The sequence below is a fragment of the Bombus fervidus genome, chromosome 2 (assembly GCF_041682495.2).
Source record: "Bombus fervidus isolate BK054 chromosome 2, iyBomFerv1, whole genome shotgun sequence".
Taxonomy (NCBI): Eukaryota; Metazoa; Arthropoda; class Insecta; order Hymenoptera; family Apidae; genus Bombus; species Bombus fervidus.
Genome location: NC_091518.1, coordinates 20457097 through 20477200, shown reverse-complemented (window position 1 = coordinate 20477200; position 20104 = coordinate 20457097). Strand labels below are relative to the sequence as shown.

At 36.3% G+C, this 20104-nt stretch overlaps 1 protein-coding gene across 1 annotated transcript in view; it reads right to left on the bottom strand.

Moving 5' to 3' along the window:
- The window catches only part of Sls (sallimus), a 255332-nt gene that overhangs the window by 221605 nt on the left and 13623 nt on the right, over positions 1–20104 (bottom strand). Inside the window, exons 12-19 of the mRNA XM_072020425.1 lie at positions 19514–19714; positions 18906–19114; positions 13814–14429; positions 13068–13249; positions 12761–12959; positions 12043–12262; positions 11194–11438; positions 5629–5826 (exon numbers count right to left, since the gene is read on the bottom strand). Coding sequence (XP_071876526.1) covers positions 5629–5826; positions 11194–11438; positions 12043–12262; positions 12761–12959; positions 13068–13249; positions 13814–14429; positions 18906–19114; positions 19514–19714 — 2070 coding nt within the window. The remainder of the gene's footprint in view (positions 1–5628; positions 5827–11193; positions 11439–12042; positions 12263–12760; positions 12960–13067; positions 13250–13813; positions 14430–18905; positions 19115–19513; positions 19715–20104) is intronic.

Genomic DNA, 20104 nt, shown 5'->3' with positions numbered 1-20104 from the left:
TTAAAAATTGTTTCATATTTTATATGAGATATATATGTACGCACATATAACTTTATATGCATAAACAAAAAGATAGATTAAATTATATTAACATTTAGATCATCGCACGTGGATATGAAAAATTATCTGATACATTCGCATTGTTCAGACTCGACACTACAGATTCTATAATATTTCTACCTATTTATCACATGATAGATATCTAATTGTTGTGTAACTACACACACATAAATTACAAATATATTAATTATGTGTAATTATAATACATATAAATAAACGTATAAAAGGTATAAATATTCACAAAAAGAGGAACGATGTACTGTACACGTACAGCTTTGTAAACACATTTATCTCGACGCGTGAAATTGACACAAGAAACAGACAAGGGTTAAACTGCGACCAGCTAATTGCTCTCTAAAATTATCTGGTAATTTGTAAATTACCTAGCGCGTTAATTAACTTCCTCGTGACGTACAGCAGAAACCACGTCTGCATTAGCGATCGTCGTTGAAACAATGAGTCATTATTTCAACGCGAGGGTAACGATTCTGCCTCGAAATGCAAATGTATATCCCGAGAGGCGTGTAATCGATAACGCCGTGATGTAACTGTAACCGGTAATACCGTGATGTAATGGAACGAACCAGTTGTATAGGTGTTATCGTGTGTTTTCGTGATAAGATCGTGTGACGTGTATAAAACATGGAGGCGGAGAAAGGGCGGAGAAAAAGAAATAAAAAGGAAAAAAAAGCGAAAAGAAGAAAAGAGGAGGAAAGTCTGTCGTCTGTTACAAGGTGAGTTTGTTAGATAATGCGAACCTTTATCCTTGCGTCGTGAGATAATATCTTCACGAGCCGCGAAGCTACGAATCATCGCCACTAAACAAATTGCTAAATTGTTTGACGTTAATTGCACGTGTCTTAGACAGCCATTGGAAAGTAATGAAAAATAAGTATTTGCGAGTATTTGCATTACGTTAAATATTCACCAGTTTGCAATCTCAAACGTTCATGGACGAGTCAAAAATTTAACGTAAACAACAGCGAAGGAGACACTTTTTGAAAAATTCTTGATATTAATACTGAAGAGTATGATTAATGTTTAAGTTTTCGGTAATCAAATAATTATCTGCAGTGCAGTTGATCGATTTGACGTGTGCGAGGTTCATTTATCATGCGGATAAATGTAATTAATAACGAATCATCCTATCGTGAAGAAAAATAAGAGAAGATAGAGAGGTTGATAAAGAGAAAGTTATTCTCCAGTGAAGATAAAAAACTGACAAGTTAAAATATGTACAATTAATCGTCTCGTCTATTACACTTATCGAATTTCTCCGTTTCTCGTTTCTATTTATTCCTACGATTTAGAACATTTCTTTACCGTAAAGAAATTTTTATTAGACGACAAATTTAAGCAAACTGCTGACGAATATTCAGCGGATCTTGACAAAACGGAATTATTTACCATAAATTAACGAATTAATGTCAAGAGAAGTTCATGTTAAAATATAAAAATATATACGCGGTTTCGATATAGGATATGTTTCATTCCAAATATGTAATTCAGAAATTGAAAAAAAAAAAAGATGTTGAAAATAAAAGGTTAAGACGAATGCTTCGGATTACGATATTTACAATAATTTACTATACTGAAACAATGAGACAGATTTTTCTCGAATAGAGTCTAGCGATTGCAATTGCCTCTTAAGGATAACATGGAAGAAACCAAATGAAAACCTACGATGACCTTATTCAACGAATCCACGAAAAAAATATGTTGGACCGGTTCCAGTTATAGGTCACGCAGAGATAAACCTCGCTTTCCTCGAGTCACTAAATCCAACCATATTTTTTCAAGCCTTATCAACGCATATAAATAATCGAAATCGAGATTGCAACATTGTGTGTGTATTAAAGTTTAAGACAGACTATATCAGACTGTAGACTACAATCAAGAAAAATTCAATAGGAAATTCTGGATTTGGAGACAACGATACGTGTCGTATTTCCTTAACGAAGAAATGATCATTGTAAAATGACAAATATTTAACATTCTCGAGAAGATTAAAAAATCCACTACGAAGAATATCAAATATTAGCTGATGTATAGCAGAAACAAATTCACAGAATTTCTCGAACCAAAGAGAAGCGATCAAAGTTCGGACTATAATGAAAATTTACAACCGTTGAAAGTTTTCAAAAAAATTAAAGAATCCGTTATACAACATAGAAAATATTAAATTATACGCATATATAACTGTACGTTATGTATATCGATGAGAGGATATGTTTATGTTTCAAGTCGCGACAATTTCATTTTTCTCGATTCTTTTTATTTCCTCGTCGATTCTTCGTACTATCCATAAAATGCCATATAAAATCCTGCAAAGTGAAAAATTGCTATCCATTTCTGACACGTCGATAACTCGCCTCTAGAAAAGTACCTGCGTCTATAAATATCTCGAGCAACAAGTACCGTACAAGATCGTATCCCCCGAGAGAATTACATAATCGCGTGCAACAAGTGCGTTTTCTCCATACGAATCCTTTCGTGTACCTCGCGTTTACGTCTCTGCCATGTACATAGTCATGGTAGACGATCGTTCCACGTCTCGTACAATTATTTTTGGTGGCGTAACGAAGACGAGACGGTTTGGCCCTCGTTGATGGCGGCGCGATTTCTCCAAGGGAAGGAACCCGTTGTAGCGGTTAAATTTATCCTTCGCGGAGTTTCCGAGAGCTCGTTTTGCTCGATGGGATACCTAAAACGCTCACGGTTTCGAGAGGACTCGGAAATAGCTATGGACTCGAGGCGACTCCCGAAATAATCCAACACCATAGATTATGGACGCGTGTGACCGGGTACGCGGCCAGCCACTCAGCTTCTACCTGAATATACGCGATCGACCGGCTTTCGAACGCTTCCTAAAACATATATCAAGACGTTTGCATGCTCCTTTGTCGGCCATGACGCTGATATATGCTGTCTTTCGCGTGATCAACGGTGAAAATGGCGTCCGAACGCGTCGCTGATGGAACTCGATGATTTCTGCTGGCTCTGGTCGCACTTGCGTTACGCCAACGTATCAGGTTGTCCGAAAAGTTTCTTTCCTTCTATGAGGATTTTATGAGGCGTTTCGTTTTATATTATTTTGTCGAATTACGTACGATCCATTTTGTTCTGTTGAGATAAACACCGCGACATTTCACGGACTTGCTTTCACGTTTGTACGAAGGTGCATTGTTGTAGAAAACACGTTAGCGAAAGAAAGACACTTCCCGGACAACCTAATACTTGGTATTCCGTATAATCATCGTGGACTTGGTATTTTCAGGGTGCAGTAAAATTATGAAAATGTTCTGGATCCTTTGATTAAAAATAAAATAGTGAAAAATAGTGTTAGATTCAAAATATGCGTGCGATGTACTTCCAAGGTTTTATGAAAAATAAATATCAGTAATTATGTTGTGTATGATGACTTTTAAGACTTTCATCGTATTATATCTGACGCTTTCTCCCAGTCTCTGCTAGGCTTCATTATGAAAGGGTTAAAATTATTCGCTCTTAATCTGACGATTTTGTGGTACCCGATTACCGCCAGGATTATTATACAAATAAGTATTAATAGATGGAACTGATCGATTTGATTTCTACTTGGTTCGTTTGATAGCACAAGAAACGAGCGATTTAATGTTGAGTGTCGTTTATCATCTTCGTGATAATCTCACTCGATTATATTTATCATTAGGTTGTCCGAAAAGTTTCTTTCGTTTTATAAGGAAATAATAGACGCACAATGTTATTTGTTTTATATTAGTTTATTGAATTATGCACGAACATAATAATAGAAATAAAACGAAATGGATCATACCTAATTCAATAAAATAATATAAAACAGAAATTGTTGTTCGTTTATTATCAGCTTATGAAACGAAAGAAACTTTTCGGACAACCTAATACATATATCGGTTCTCAAAATTGCTGCAAGATTTTCTGTAACTTGATATTGAACGAGGTAGGTAATATGGCAATTCGAGTGATTCGAAGTGACTTGAAGAACGATACGCATCGATGGAGATAAGATGAATCTGAAGAACACTCGAATAGAACACTTAACGGGAACAATCTCAGAACTAAGTACAGAATCAAAATAGATTTTGTGCGTTTAATCGCTTGCTCGAGAGATATAGCGATGATGAGATTGGAGGGCGATGTTTGATTCATCAGAGATTTACATTAATTAATTATCTATTCAAGCACAAACAGAGACTAACTATATGTAATTGCTAAAGTTTTGAGCATTAATTGAATAAGATATTTGAAAAATAATTTGCTTAATTATTATTGCATTATTTTGTTTGATTCGTAGATATTTAGCATATTCGAACAATTTCCAATTATATCTCGTTATTTGACTAGAGATAAAATAATTATATTATTATATTTATTTATATATCTTTCGTTTAGGTTCTTTCAAATAATTTTTCATTATGTCAAATGTGTTCGATGTGCAAGTTTCTTCACGCGCGTTTATTATTCAAAGATTATTGGAAACCATTTTAGAGATAGACGATATCATATTGTACAACTATCTACCGTGAATTGTTTGATATTCGTCGACTAAAACAAAGGATGATCTAACATAAAATAAAATTACTTTCCGCGTATATTTTAAAAATAAAGGTAATGGTAGTTATATTTCAATTATATTATCAAGCGGTTATATTTTATTTATATTTCAAACAGAATTTGCCTCGATCTAAAATTTATACGCGAATTCGATGAATCTAATAATTAAGAAATTAAGAGTTGAGATAAAGGGAACGATAGGATCTCTTACGTACATTTTTCAAAAATGTATAATAGGGAATATAATGATGATGACTCACGTAATGATGATAAATATAACTCAAGTTCTGAATACGTTTCAGTAACTTTCTTCAACCCAATATTACAGGGTATATAATTAACAGTTAATTGCTAACTTCTTCGTGAAAAAAACTCAAACAAAAAGTGTTTAATCTCAAACGTTACACAATCTCATAAAAAATATGTATATATATAATTACACACCATAACGTCAAAAAAAAAAAGACACTTAACTAATTAATACAGTAAAAAACAAGCTACATACAGACAAATCTAACAAAAAGCGCATAAAACGTTTTACATAAATCTACATAAAAGCGATCAACAGCCATTCATCGATTTCATAAATCGAAATTGTTATTTCTACTCTTAAAGAAATCTTAAATTCCTTAAATAACAATTGATCCACTAACAAGAAAAAATTTTCCCACTACATTAGCCATCTGAATTCTAAAATATGAAAAATCTTACTAAGAGAATGATTAAAAAATTCTATAAAAATTAATCCCTTATAACAAAAGACGATTTTACATTATACTATCTAAATCTTAAGATATCCAAAATCATATTTAGAGAATCTAAAAAAATCTACAAAATCTAAAAATCTATAAAAAGACTCGTCCGTATTATTTAAATTTAAAAATATCTATTTAAACCCATCATAGTGCGAAAATCGATTCATAAAAAAAGATCACCGCCTACACAGGCGAGACATTAATACATTATTCGTCTACGATAAGGTACGATGCCCCTTACTTGAAGTAGAGCGATCACCAGACGCGTTTCACCGCTCTGCACAGCTATGGTGCTTATGGTGGTCGTCGGACTGGTGGTTTGTTGCGGTGCATCCTCGTTGCTCTCCACCATCGTTCGTGATTCCTTTTCACGAGGTACCTCGCTATTCTCCGTCGTTTCCATCGAGTCGTGTCCGTCTACCATTCTCGTAACTCTTCTCTTTCGCGGCAAAACAGAATCGTTCGAGCTATCGGCGTGGATCGATTCAACGATCGTCCCGAATCGTTCGTGTGGTTCTTTTTTTACTAGTTACTTCAATCGTACCAAGTGTAAGGTAACGCGTGAAAAACACCTCGAGACTGGATTCGACGTTGGAGCAATGGTAAAATTGTTCCGCGATATGTTTCAACTTGTTTCGTTTCAACAGGTATTTCGAATTTTCACGTACAGATGGTTCACAACTGTTAAGCGACGTTTAATAGATCGAAAGATTCGACGTGTTTAAAATATTTAAAAATATTTAAAATTGACCATTTCTATATCTTTCCGAATTTTCAGAATCTCAAATTTCCAAATCTTTAAATTTCCAAACTTTTAAATCTTCAAATTCGAAATCCTCCGATTTTCAGACCTTCGAATCTCCGAGTGGGAGCTTAGAAATTTGAAACATATCAAGCTGAATGTACCGAGTTTACGTCAAATCCAGCTGTAATTATTTTGTACACTATAGTCACAACCACACTAGGTGATAATTTCTACTATCTGGATAAATATTGTATCGTGAAATCGATTAACACAGATCAGATAAATCAAGTATAACAGCCTCTAAATACTATTTTGTTCTATGCACGAATCTTTTCATTAGCCGTAACACGCCTAGAGATACCAATTGCCAAGGAACGAAACTAATACGTAATACGTCTCAGGCAAAACGAAATAAAATTACAATTTCTCTGTTTTTAACGAAAGTACTCTCTACATATTACATTACACAAACTAGTTTAACATTTTACACCCACGAATCGTAGTTGCGACTTTCTACCGGAAGATAGATCAAAGTTCGTGACGCAGGAATTCAAACATGATTATATTTCAGTGAAAATACGGAATTCGATTGGCCTGTTTCCAACGTTTAAGACACGCAGGAGAAGAAACGAAGGTTTTAATAGCTCTCGTCTATCTACTGGTGAATTAATCCCGACGTTGATCAACGTTCCGCGTTCCTATCAGATGACAACGGCATTATGACGCGGAAATATTTCGGAACGGGTCAAACTCGATGCCGGTCGCTCCTCGTCTTCCATCTTCCATCGAGAGCGCAACGAAGTCAACGCGTCTGTTACGTTCTCCAGTTACCATCGCCGTTTCTACTGATTAACGTTATTTTTGGCGATTCGCCAAACACGCGAATTCTACGGACACCAAGGCGTGCCGAATCGTCGCTTCGAGAACTTCTATTCCTTCCTTCCCTGAGAAAAATTCTCTCAGAGCGATCGGTCTTTTGCGTTTGCGACCGAAATAACGATCAACAGGGAGAGGTGATTGCACTGGAACGTACGTAAAACTTTCAACCACTGTGGCAACATGGAAAAGAAATTTTCGAATGCAAGTTAAGAGGTTCGAAGCATATAAACCATTTTATCGTTCTGTGGATGTTGTTTTGGATTCAAGTTTTTTCAAATCTGCTTTGTCTGGCTTAGTTTCTGGGAAAAGTAATAGCAGTCCATAGAAAGACGTAATTGCACTGGAACGTTATGAATATTTTATCTACGGTTGGAGGATAGAAAAGAAGTTTTGAAATAGGAACTAAACGTCTCGCAGTTCTTTTACTTTGAAACGATCGCTTGTGCTCGGAAGAAAGATAATGATTCAGAATGAGAGCTAATTATATTGAAATATCGCGAATGCTCCGTTTACGGATGAAATATCGAAAGAAAGCTTCGGAACGAAATTCAGGTTTTACAAAATTCTTTATTTTACGGTGTAAAAGTTTCATCGAATTATATCTACAGACGAAAGATGGAAGGAAAATTTTCAAATTGGAAATTAAGAATATTGGAAGATTATCTAGCTCGTTTTAAAATCATTGCTTTTGCTTGTAGTTCTTCGACTACGTAGATGCTTCTACTGTAAATTTCGTGTATATATAACTGCAGTTTGCCTTTTTGTATAACCGTAGGAGTAGCGTTTTTGTTTGTACAACCATTAGATGTTGAACCCAGTCCAATAAAGCTTATGTTGCTCAAAGAATTCCACGAACAGAGATACTTTATTTTGTTATCTATTCAATGAAAGAATTTTAGTATTCAAATCCCTTCCAAAATTTCCATTGAGCAAATTAAAAGATATGTTAATTCCATGTATCACGAAGAAACAACGTACAGTGAAATTCCAACTGAAAGATGCATAATATTCAACAGCTTCTTCGAATTCCCACTTATTTGAAATTCTCAATGGAGGAATTAAATCTCAAGAATTTCGATATCCAGTTGCTTCAAAAATTTCCAATGACCAAATTAAAAGATACCGTCAAGTTGGTATATGACGAGGAAATAATCTACGGTATATTCAAACTTAATCTACTCGAGAAACATACTATTCAACAAGTTGTTACAATTGACATCATTCGAACTCCACAATGGAAGAATAGAATCTTAAGAACATTGCCATTCAAATTTCCCTGCAAATATTCGACAACCACGTTAAAGCACACATCAACTCCATATACACAAAGAAACTGTAACATCTATATTTAACCGGAATCTACTTAAGCAAGACATACAGTATACCAACTACTTGAAGATATTGAACCCCGAATTTCTTCAAAAATGTCCAACAACCAAATAAAAAAAAAACATATATATATATATAAAATTTATACTACGAAGAAAGTATGTAGATCGAATTTCAATCGACTTAAACGAGACATAGAAACCACCAGACACTTGCAATTAGCATCCGGACGCCACCCGCGATATCTATCCCGATAACAATTCACTCGACTTTCGATTCTGATCTAATACTTAAATATATCCATTACTAATAGCCAACAGATCGAACGCATCGAACAATTCAGCCTCTCAAAAACGCTATCGTTACGCAGGCCAGACAAACGCCTTAAAAAAAAAAAGGACCAAATCTAATGGAAACTAGCAACCGGAGAACGCGTCTATTCAGCGTGCCTCTAATTGCCGGTGTATAATTAAAACGCACGGATCCGAATTAAAAAGCGTGTGTCTACTATACACCTTTCGATCGAACGTCAGTGTGTTTATACTTTATAGGTATCTTTGTAAGATGACGTCACCGACACGGACGAACGAATGGGAGGATAAAACCGGACTGACTGGTGGCGTTCTCCGAACGAGAGGTTCGCCACACCGCGCGACCCACGGGAATCGTGGAGACGATCCCGTGGAAAAAGAGGAGACGAGAAATTAAGCGAGATCGCGTGTACAATCCGCTGGAATCGGCGTGTTCCACGGTTCACGGATCTCGCGGCCCGGAAGCGTTCCCTTTGTCCGCCGCCCATCCTCGTGAAACAATGCACGCCAGTATTATGGTATTATCGGTGGCATTATGTCAGGCTAATTACTCGTTATCTGTTCGCCGACGATCGCTGCTACTGGAAACCAAGACGTTAACAAGAAAAGGGGAAAACTTTCGTTTATCGTTTCTTCGTCTATCGTTTTGTCTTTTTTAAATATAATTTAATGGACAACAAATGGAGGATGAGATATAATATACATTTATGTATATGTATATGTGTATGTATAATTCGATGATGGCGCTTTCGAGAGCACGATACTCGTGCTTTCTTCGAGATAACGATAAATGGTAGAGGCGATGTAAATGATTTTGTAAGAGGTTCTTACTCCGTTGGTTTGAACTGTTACTCGCGGCGAGATAGTATTACGATCGGACTATTTCAGTGGCACTTTTCAAGGTAAGAGAGACGAGAGCTGCTCGTGAGCAGCATACCCAAGGACGAGATGAAATCGGGGTCGAGAGAAAAACGTGACAAATTGGACGGGTTTTTGGTCAAAGTTAGCCGAGTGTAACCGGGGATTACGTGTCGCGCATCGGTGAGTCCATTCAAAAGAGTGCCACTTGTTTGCGGAGAAACTTGATACTACGATTCGTGGGGCGAATGATAATTAAATTACGTATTCCCTGAACGAAAAACTTCTTCTTTGACTACTATCGATCTTTTACTGCAATAGTATTAATCGATTTCATATTCTATTTGATATTCTATAAAAGTTCATCTGATTATTAAAAAAACGGAATCTGGGAAACATTCTCGATTAGAGAGATCGAAAGTGAATTTGTAAATGTATCTCGTAAAGATCGTCTTATGCTACGTTATCTAATTAATTATCGGGCAATCACCTAAATCGACCCACGTTCAAGCAATGACAGCCACAACGTAAACCTCAGCAGCAACAACACTCGCGTGACACATGTCACAATAGTGTCACATCACCGGTCGATCGGTCGCAGAAGCCAGTCGACTCAAGACTGACCGATCGTCCCGTTTCGAATGCCGCCGAAGTGGTTTGGCCGCGCATGCGCGTTGTCGAGTGCGACCGAACGCGCCCGAATATCACCGATCGCGCGCGAAACACGATGAGATGTGCCGATAGCTCGTGACCCGCTACTTTCAAAAGAGTGTCATCGCGATAACAGGAATCGCTCGTTCTAATTGCCGATAATTTTTTTTGGTTGCAAATGTGACGAGTTTCTTTACATTCAAGGTACAAAATCCAGTTTTTCTGACTGTTTAGTAACGCTTTATTTACAAACGCGAGCCATGCACACAACGTAAGGATGTTATAACTGTTATGCACACGTTAGACTGAAAATGTTTGTTCGTATTTTAACTATGCACTAATTTTGATTTTCTTAAATGGTTAAAGGTGGAGGAGTTAGGTTTTCATTGGGTAATTATTGTTGTATCGTTTATAATCGGTTCAACCCAGTGTTTCTGTTATTTTATATTGGTAAATTATAAAACGTGTTTAATATACAAGTATTTGAAGATAATTTTTTACTTCAGAGTCTAAAATAATCCTGATACTGTATTGTATAAAATTGAAGAAATTTAACCTTCAAACGTCTTTGATTACTTATATAATAATATTTATCACAACACCCTATACGTTGCATCGAGTACTTAATAAAAAACAAAATATAAATTAAACGTATAAACTATACTTATTTATCGTATTTTTATCACTTATACGGACTACAATAATAATAATTGTAGTTACGATTCTACAACTATACTAATATATTTCTTCAGAAACAATTATATCAAGTACACATTTATAAAATAGTTAATTTAACCGGGTTGAACGTACAAAAAGGAATCTAATATATAACATAGAAGCACACAGATCACATAAAAATTCAGCTTGCATTAGACAGTGGTACACAACGTCGATTCTCATTAACGCTGTTAAGCTCGATCAGATTCTGTTGCATGGAAAAACGATCGTAGCATGCAGCTTCGTGACTGCAATTGCAATTGCAACATCCGTTCCTTCGATCGCCATTCATCGAGGAACTTTCGATCGAACTCACCTTCCTCGCTCTTTCGAGGAAATCTTGCCCTTCGAGATTCTCGTCCTTCTTCGTCGGTGACATCTCAATTCCACTATCCTCGCGATGTCGCGTATATTCCTTCAGGGACAACGAAATATCCTTCGATGTGTCCGCAGGGATTACGCGTGATTCTTGATTGATCTCGCAAATCTTTGCGAATTTGATCACGCGTTCGGCGTCGTCTGTTTTCGTTGACAGTTCGTCTCTACGAGTGTACGAATCCGCTGCGAAACAATATGATTTTTAATGATCGTTTGAAACATTCTTAGTAGGGCTATCGCGGTAAAGAGACTTAATTGTATTTTGTATTTTCAATTTGTTCTGTTGGTGGCAGATATAATTACTTTGTATCAATCGTTAGTAGACTTCGAGTATCTATGTAAATTGATATCTTTATGTATATGATTAAAGGAATAAGATCTAAACAATTATTTGTTCAATATTATAAATAACAATATTTTGGATATTTTCTATATTTTTATACGCTATGTGTATTTTTGTACTTTTAAACTTCCTATGAATGCATAAAGGTTCATGGTCTGATTATTAAATTTCTTATTATTTTAATTATATATTATTTTAATTATTAAAATTCTTATTCTGTTCCAACGTAATTTATAATGCGTTGTAACATGAAAATTACTGCCCCATCTTAAACAAACATGCAATACACTATACTATGAAACTATCATTCTGATAGCTCTTTAGATTTAAATAAAAATAATCTGTGTAGATAATGCAATAAATGTTTCTATAAAAAGTTAATTTTTCCATAGCGAAGAGAGACAACTAAAGTTTCTAAAGACCATTGAACGTGAAAAGTCTCACATTTGCAACCGGAACCTGTCTCGTGGTGTAATCCATTCGTCTGAACATCCGGAAACACGATTCGTTCGAGATCCTTGATTTCCTTAACATCAACGTTTTCTCGATGATCTTGCGTGGTGTTGGATATCACTTTGTAAGACGCGATACCTAAACGAGTGTCGTGAGACACACGTAAAGTCGTTGTTTCTGTAACTTCTTTTACGATCTTGCTGGATTTCTCCTGAATCGACACAAGATAAAATAACGCATTAAAAAAGTCCCGACGTATGCAAATTGAAGGGATTGCTCCAATAAGAAGGTAGCTGTACTTTTCAATAATTTGAGTAAAGCAAGAAAAACTAACTCAAGATCGATCAGAATCAGGTCGATTTTTGGGACATGCTATAAATTCATAGTTAATTAATATTCGAGTAATAAACATTTTCAATTTGAATATGCTTTTGCCTTTCTTTACCAATAGATACAATTTACAATTTAATTTAATTTTAGTGTCTCTTGTACTAAGAAATATCATATTCCTAACGGTCATTTATTCCATAATATATATCATATTTATTTTATTAAATATAAACCTATTTTGTAAAATTATGGTGTTTCTCGTATTTCTTATTTTATAAATATTTTCTTTTGTTCGTTATTTTAAATATCGGAGCTGCCTTCTTGTTGTCGTAAACCTTCGATTATTCACAGAAACATAAATTAAAAATGTTCTACGTACTTCGACTTTCTTTTCCATTGTCACGACTTTCTCAATCTGTTTTTCTTTGTTCGTCTCAGTAGCTTCCGATTGCGGAGTATCCACCGATACGACGACGTTTCTTTCTATTTTCGGCTCTTTCGAAGCTTCCATTTGTTTAAACACAGGAGAAGACGCCGCTGCAGTGGTGGGGATAAATTTAGGTTCCTCGATGTTCCACCTTCGCGAATAAAGAGACGAAAAAGAATCGTTATTACAATCTGATCGTATTATTCATAAACTAATTAATTAATGGATGTTCTTTTTGTTTATGGACAGTGTTTCTTACCAATTATCGTTATTAGACGTTATGGTTGCTGGAGCAGCAAGGTCTTCGCATTCTGGAGAAGTAACGAAGGATTCGCTTCTGGAGCGAACTGTCGGAGTAATTGAACGTTCGGTGGCGGTCACGTAGTCCTCTATGTTCGAATCATCGGCTTGACTATCGTCGAATGACTTCTCAATTACGTCCTACAATCGTGATATAAATATCACAAAATGCATTCGACGAGACATTGAATATAAATTTGACTTAATATAGAGATATAGAGACAACTCTATACGATCAGAGAAGAAGAGGATGAAATATTAAATGATTTGAAATAATCGTTCAATTAGTGTCAAACAATTTTTTTAAACTTGAATTGAATCGAAGATTAACATTGTACTCGTGCAATATTTCATTTGTAGTATTTTTTCAGTCAATTTACGTTATCGAATTCTGTTTTTTGACATTCTTAATATTTCAAACCTTACAATTCTATCGAGTTTCAGAACGTTCACGTGTCTGTAATAAATAATTTCCTTTTCAAATCGTAGACATTTTTTTAACGACGAATCTCTAATGATACATTGTTTGTAACTTGATAAAAAATTATGTGACTTTATTTAAGACGTTCAATGATTATTACGTTACTGTTATTAACACTATCTCCCCCTTTGAACCTCCGTTAAATAATTAAACATAAAACACACCATCGTATCCTTTCTCTAACCAACACTTTTTACTTCATTAAACGAACGAATTCATCTTACCTCCGCGACTTCTTCCATCTTCGCGTCATTCGCTCGGTCCAAACCCACGTCCTTACTTTCCTCCTCTGCTCCGTCTTCTTTCTCAGCAACTTTTTCCTCCGTCTTACCATTCTCCAGCATAGTAGAACCAGCCTTACCATTAACAGTACCCGTGCAAACCGTTCCATTCGCCGATTGTGGCATCGAAGACACCAAGCCAGACATCTTTTCCTTCGAAGGACCAACACTTTCGTTATTCGTCGCCGAGGACAAGATCGTGGACACGCATTTAGGTTGCAGTTGCACCGTAGACACCGAGGAACTGATCAAAGGTGTAGTAATTCCAATTGACGAGGTAGTAACAGCAATGGATCCAGAGCTTCCGGTAGAAATCGTTTGAACTTGGCTAGGAACGGACGTGGACGTGGTGACTGGTGCGTTCGACGACGAGAAGAGAGACGAAGTGGAGGACATCGCGGACGACGACATCGGAACTGGTCGAGTCCTGGCTCCAGCCTCGCAAAGTCTCGCGTCCAGCTTCTCGGCGAGTCGCGTTACTTCCGCCAGCCTCGCCGAGATTGCTTCGATCGCTGTCAGGTTACTGCCTTTGCCCGAGGCATCCTCGGCTTCAGACATTCTAGAAAAATAAATTTCTCTCGTTCACTTCTCGCTATTAATAGACATTTTTCTGGACCGTGGTCCGTCGACTTCGTGAATGATGATCGCGTGCCTGATTATCGATCTTGTTATACACGGTGTGACAAAATACCAGCGGTAACAACAGAGGTTACACTGCGACTACGTTCGCAGAAAAGTAATTGGGAAATTTCGAACGTCGAGTTTCCATTTTGTCAAATTTCTTGGTGGATTCTGCACAATGAACAGCAGGTTACTCTATGTGCGAAAATAAGTCAAAAGTTGAGAATATTTACAATTCTTCTCGTTCGAGATTTCGTATCTGGTTTTTAAGAAAATCGATTGTGAACATCCGGAGAGTATTAATTTCTGACTGGATATCAATGAACGAACGATAGGAAATTATCCTGTGTATGTGAAGATAAATCGAGAATAAAGAATAAACTTTTTTTTGTTTAGAGCTTAAATCTGTTCGAATTAGATTTCCTCGAAAACAAGCCTTCGAGTGAAAAAATTTATATTATTTTTTTTTAGTTTATCTTTGCGGATAGAATAGCCTTCTGCTCTTCTACTCGTTGCCTTCTACTCCTATCCAATGAAGAGTTAGTCCAGTTCGCAGGTACTTGACAAGTCCTCGAACTCGATTCACTTGAGAATAAACGTTCGTATAAGAAATTCGATACATATTTTCACGTAAAATAACTTTCTCACTTTTTTCATATAAAATAACCGCCTGTAATATTATACTACGTATTCTGCTAAATTTTGCATGTATTGTAACTTAGTAGTTGTTACGCGTAAATCACTACGTTACGTGATTAACAGATGGCGGTTTTTTGTTTTTTTAACAGAGTGTTTTGCTTCATTTCCTGTCCTGTTTCTCCTGTTGCGTTTGAAGAAGTTTGAAAGTGGCGGATTAAGATGATAAAGTATCGAGGATTTATCGCAGTTGCTCCTTGCGATATTTATAACTTGCTTTATGAGTGCGTACATGTGCCTTTTGCAGATATATGGGGTGTCTAGTAAGTTTTGTTCGAACGTAATTGAAAACTCATCGGTACTCGCGTTACTTTAAAAAATACATATAATAGAAATATCAAAGGATTAAAAATGAAACTGTTAATCCACTTACAATTAGAATTTCAATTATAATTTATATCATATTAAAGAGTACGTTTGCTTCTTGTTGAAAGCTAAAGCGATGCTCTTAGCAGCATTTTAAACAAGAATTTTTAGAACAGATATGATCGTTAAACTAGCATTTTACGATCGTGCTTTTTTTTTAAACTTCCACCAACATCACCTGTTCCTCGATATCTTCATTCAGTCAGTGAAATAAAATATCTTTTCCTTTCTATTGGTCAAAAAATGAGCATCTTATCGATATACATATCGTGTACTGCAATATGCATAATTGCGAGCAATATATGTTTTTGTAGCTGTATTTAGGAAATCATCGGTGCTCGAAGCTAAATCGCGTGTCTAGCTGTCCGTAATAATCGATCCACAGCAAATGATCGACGCATCTTAATGCATAAGATCGATCTGCATGCATTAACAAAATTAGTTTCGAGAAAACGTCAAAATTTCTAAAGAATTACGTAATCGACAGTGACAGCGCCGCGACGAAGCGTCGTGGACCAGATGGTGGCTTCGATGTGGGGCGGAGTTCTAATTTCGGTGAACCAAGAGCCGCTGTATCTGCATAGCGTCACTTTTAAGCGGCATTTTCAATCGTTGCTGCATATATCGAAATTTCAATCGATCTATGGCTATTTTATGTATTCTAAAGGGTAGAAAGTGTTTTCGGTTTTACCAATATCGTAACGTACGTTCTAAGAGACGATAATGAATCGCGATATATCGATTATCTTCATTGGTGAGAGAAAGAAAGTTCTTATCGTCAATTGCATTCTAATTAGATCAATGGAGTAAACAAATTTTTGTTCGTACGTAAATTTACATTTCCCAAGTTTTTAGTACGTTCACTGTGAATTTTCGATATCTACGATGCTACATAAACAGCGGCTACAAAAGTTTACCACTCATTTTACTGTAGCATTTATCTACATAGTAATTAATTAGGCGCAAGTGTATGATGTTTCGTATTATTTAATTGTACTCTCGTGTGATTAAAAAAATTTGATACTATGAAATTGAAATTTATAGAATCTGATAAAAAAACGTTTCATTGCGGTGCGTGTCAATATCTTCTCTAATCACACAAACTGTAATTACACTAATTGTAATTGTGTGTAAATGTTCGTAATATCCGATTAAAAATTTCTTGAAAAATCACGAACCAACCAGCCAGTAAAAATTCACGATTCATTTAATCCGAACCATGAATGAAAACAATTAATTAGATGGATTTATCGGAAGCTGTAAGTTTCACGGTTCGCGAAACGAACGCGCAAGAATCGATAATTCACGTCTTACGTAAAAATTTCCGAATGAAACGTTTCGTGGGTCCGAAAATAACGGACGGAAATCTTCAGCGCCGATTGATCGAAGTGGTTCCGTCGTCGATCAGATTTTGAAGTTCGTGGACCGCGGCCAACGGGTTCTCCTGGCAATACCAGTTAACGAAAGCTCGTGCACGCAACCGAGAAACATCGGAGAACGGTGCCACCCTGAACGATAAGAATTTGAAAGAAATAGGTCAACCTGCGAAAAATCAGGGAAAGAAAATAAGGAGCTGGTTTGAAACGATATTCGTTTATGTTGGCTCGGTGCCAATCAGCTGCATTTTCCAGAGGCAAAATTCTAGCCACTTTTGCACGTGCTCTAGAAACGAACTTCACGTTCGCGATTTGCAAACGAATATTAGAAACGGACGGTTCGCGTGAAACAATTTCTTGGCCCTGACCGTCCTCATGTGGGTGAAAATAGGACGTTCGTCTCTACGAGCGCAAACTGTTACGCATACGTCAACACTAGACGCAAGTGACCTATATTTATCGCACTAACACGTGGGTGAAACTCGACGAAGTGCACATTTATTTCGTAAATCGAATAAAATTGCAATGATTATAAAAACCGAAAAAGAAAAACGAAATAAAAAAGACAATGAATTGGTAAGTTTTTGACCAACCTCGTCGTTACATTCATCTCGTCGCTTCAACAAGTGTCATGTAATCTTCTATGAGACAAATAAGTGAAAATGACATTGTATGAAATTTACACGTCGGATAAAAAGGTATTTACGTTGTCCCGTCCACTAATGCGTAGCCGAATGAACTGCAAGTACGCACTTCACCGATCAAACAAAACTTCAACGATGCGAAACATAATAAAGAAAGGAAGAAGTAAGACAATGAACTAAAAATTTGTTAACTAATCGCTTCGTTATGCTTGTTTGGTAATTTCAACCGAATACCATTTATTTCTCTTCGAAAAACTGAAGTTACAAGAACGACGTTGACGCAAGATGCAGTTTATATGACAGAAGAAGGATCGTTTTATGTTATTCGAGATAATTGTTTCATCGATAAAAGATTGGTAGACTTTATAATGAATCGAACGAGAAAGAGATTTGGATGAAAATGGTACTTGGTTCTAGGAACAATAGGTCGAACGAGAGTAGAGCGAGTTTATCGTATTTCGAAATTATCCGACTTACATGCAGCAATATCAAGGTGTAGGTATCTGGTCGACGTGCAGCCATGGACTGACACACCGCCTCCGTTAAAAACGGAGGTGCCCGTCGACGTTACCGTGCCCTCCTCGCCTCTTATATTACTTCGGTACCGGCCGACTCGATCTTTCTCACAACACCGTCGCATGAACTCGACTTATCTTGCTCTTGCGGTGGACGACCGAGGTGCGCGCGTTTTATTGCACCGAACCCAATTGCACTAGATATAATGGGGAGGAAAAATCCAAGGACACGGTTGGACGGTCGAGAAAGCTTGGAAATTCGAGCGGGAAATCTTGCCAGAAACGTTTGAAATGTCGATAAAAATTCGTTATGCGATTCCTGACGTTCATTCACGATTTACGAACACACATTTACCGTTTACTTTTGAACCAATTTTATTGAAAACGTTCACTTACCGATTTACGACGTTAACCCATTTTCATAATCAAAAAGGTGGACGTTTTAAATGGTTAAATATAGTGACTCATAAAGAGGTTTGTTACTTTTCATATTTATAAAATAAAGAGAAATTTTACAATAATATCTATGCAGTGCAACTTCTACTTATTTCAAAGATATTATTCTAAAAATAATTGTTATAAAACATAGTAAAATATTTTACTAAAAGTATATACGTTTACGATTGATTTTGAGCTTCTCCTTTTAGAAAGCTTCGCGATCGTTTCTGGCCAACAATTTCACCAAAAATTCTAAGAAGGATCGATCGTACGATGTTTGCCACTTATTCACCGATTTGTTACGCGTTAGTGTTAATCATCGGCGTTGACTAGTGCCGAGAATTTCTTTCGAAACATGCATGATCGCGGTCGTACTTGCCGTTGATGACAGAGAGGTTCCTTCAAGCGTGTTCTCAAGAGACGACCCAGCCTCACCATTCGTCCAACCTCGAGGAGAAGCTTTTCTCGATTATTCAGGATGTCTCTTATCTCGGCCTTGGCTCGGGCTTCTGCGGCTAGGTCTTCTGGTCTCAAGGATCGACGAAGCGATGCCACGGTCTTGATCAAGTCGTGTAGCTTCGAACAGTGCTTGAAGAAATACGTAGGAAATTATAGAAGACAGTTTGCAGAATAGGAGCGATAACAGTGCATTTTCTATTTTCCAGAAGCAAGAAAAAGAGAGAACGATACGTAGGATTTAGATCTATCTAAAGAATTTTGTTATAATTTCCAAACAGTTTTTGTAATTACATAGAGTAACGTGTTTTGAAGTTTCCGAGATTTCTCTATTAAAGTCTTTTCTTTCTTTTAATTGCAGATTTTGTCAGTTGTACTATTTTTCTCTTCGGCTCTTCGATCGTCAATTGAAAATTGCAACGAACAAGCTACAGTTAGGCTATATGGTAAATTTTGAAATTTAAGATTTCACGTTGGAAATTTGATTATTTGTGCATTGCAATGTGCTTGAAATTTTTAAATGACGGTCACCGATCGTACATCTTCGACGCTTCTATGGAAAACAGCGCACACTCTCAGTCTGGTTAGTTGTTCTTGGCCAACGGATCTAAGCTGCTTCCAGGCCTGACGCAGCCTTGAGAACAGAGCCGCGTTGCTTTCCAGTGGTAGCCTGCAGGATAATCTTAGTACTTGAGCACCGTTCGCTAATTGACAACCATAGTCATAAGTCCCCTGGAAATTGAAATATCAAGGTACCGTAAAGAATAAAATTACGTCACTCCATTCTTCTTCTACCACTTTACTCTAAAATGTGTATACGTATTTTACTCCTATCATTTTATTCTAAATTATATTCCACATTTTCCTTAGTGATTTAAGCGTCAAAATAATGAATACTGTTGGCTTGGCAACCGAGTGATTGCGGATTTTATTATTAGGTGGTAATGTATAATAAATTCATTAATATTCATAATGAATTTCTTATATTTCATTCATATATATTTATTTATTTTCATTTCATTATTATTCACTTCATTCATATATATATTTAATTCATATATATTTATTCATTTTCATACATTTTCATTATTTTAATTCATTATCATATATATTTAATATTCA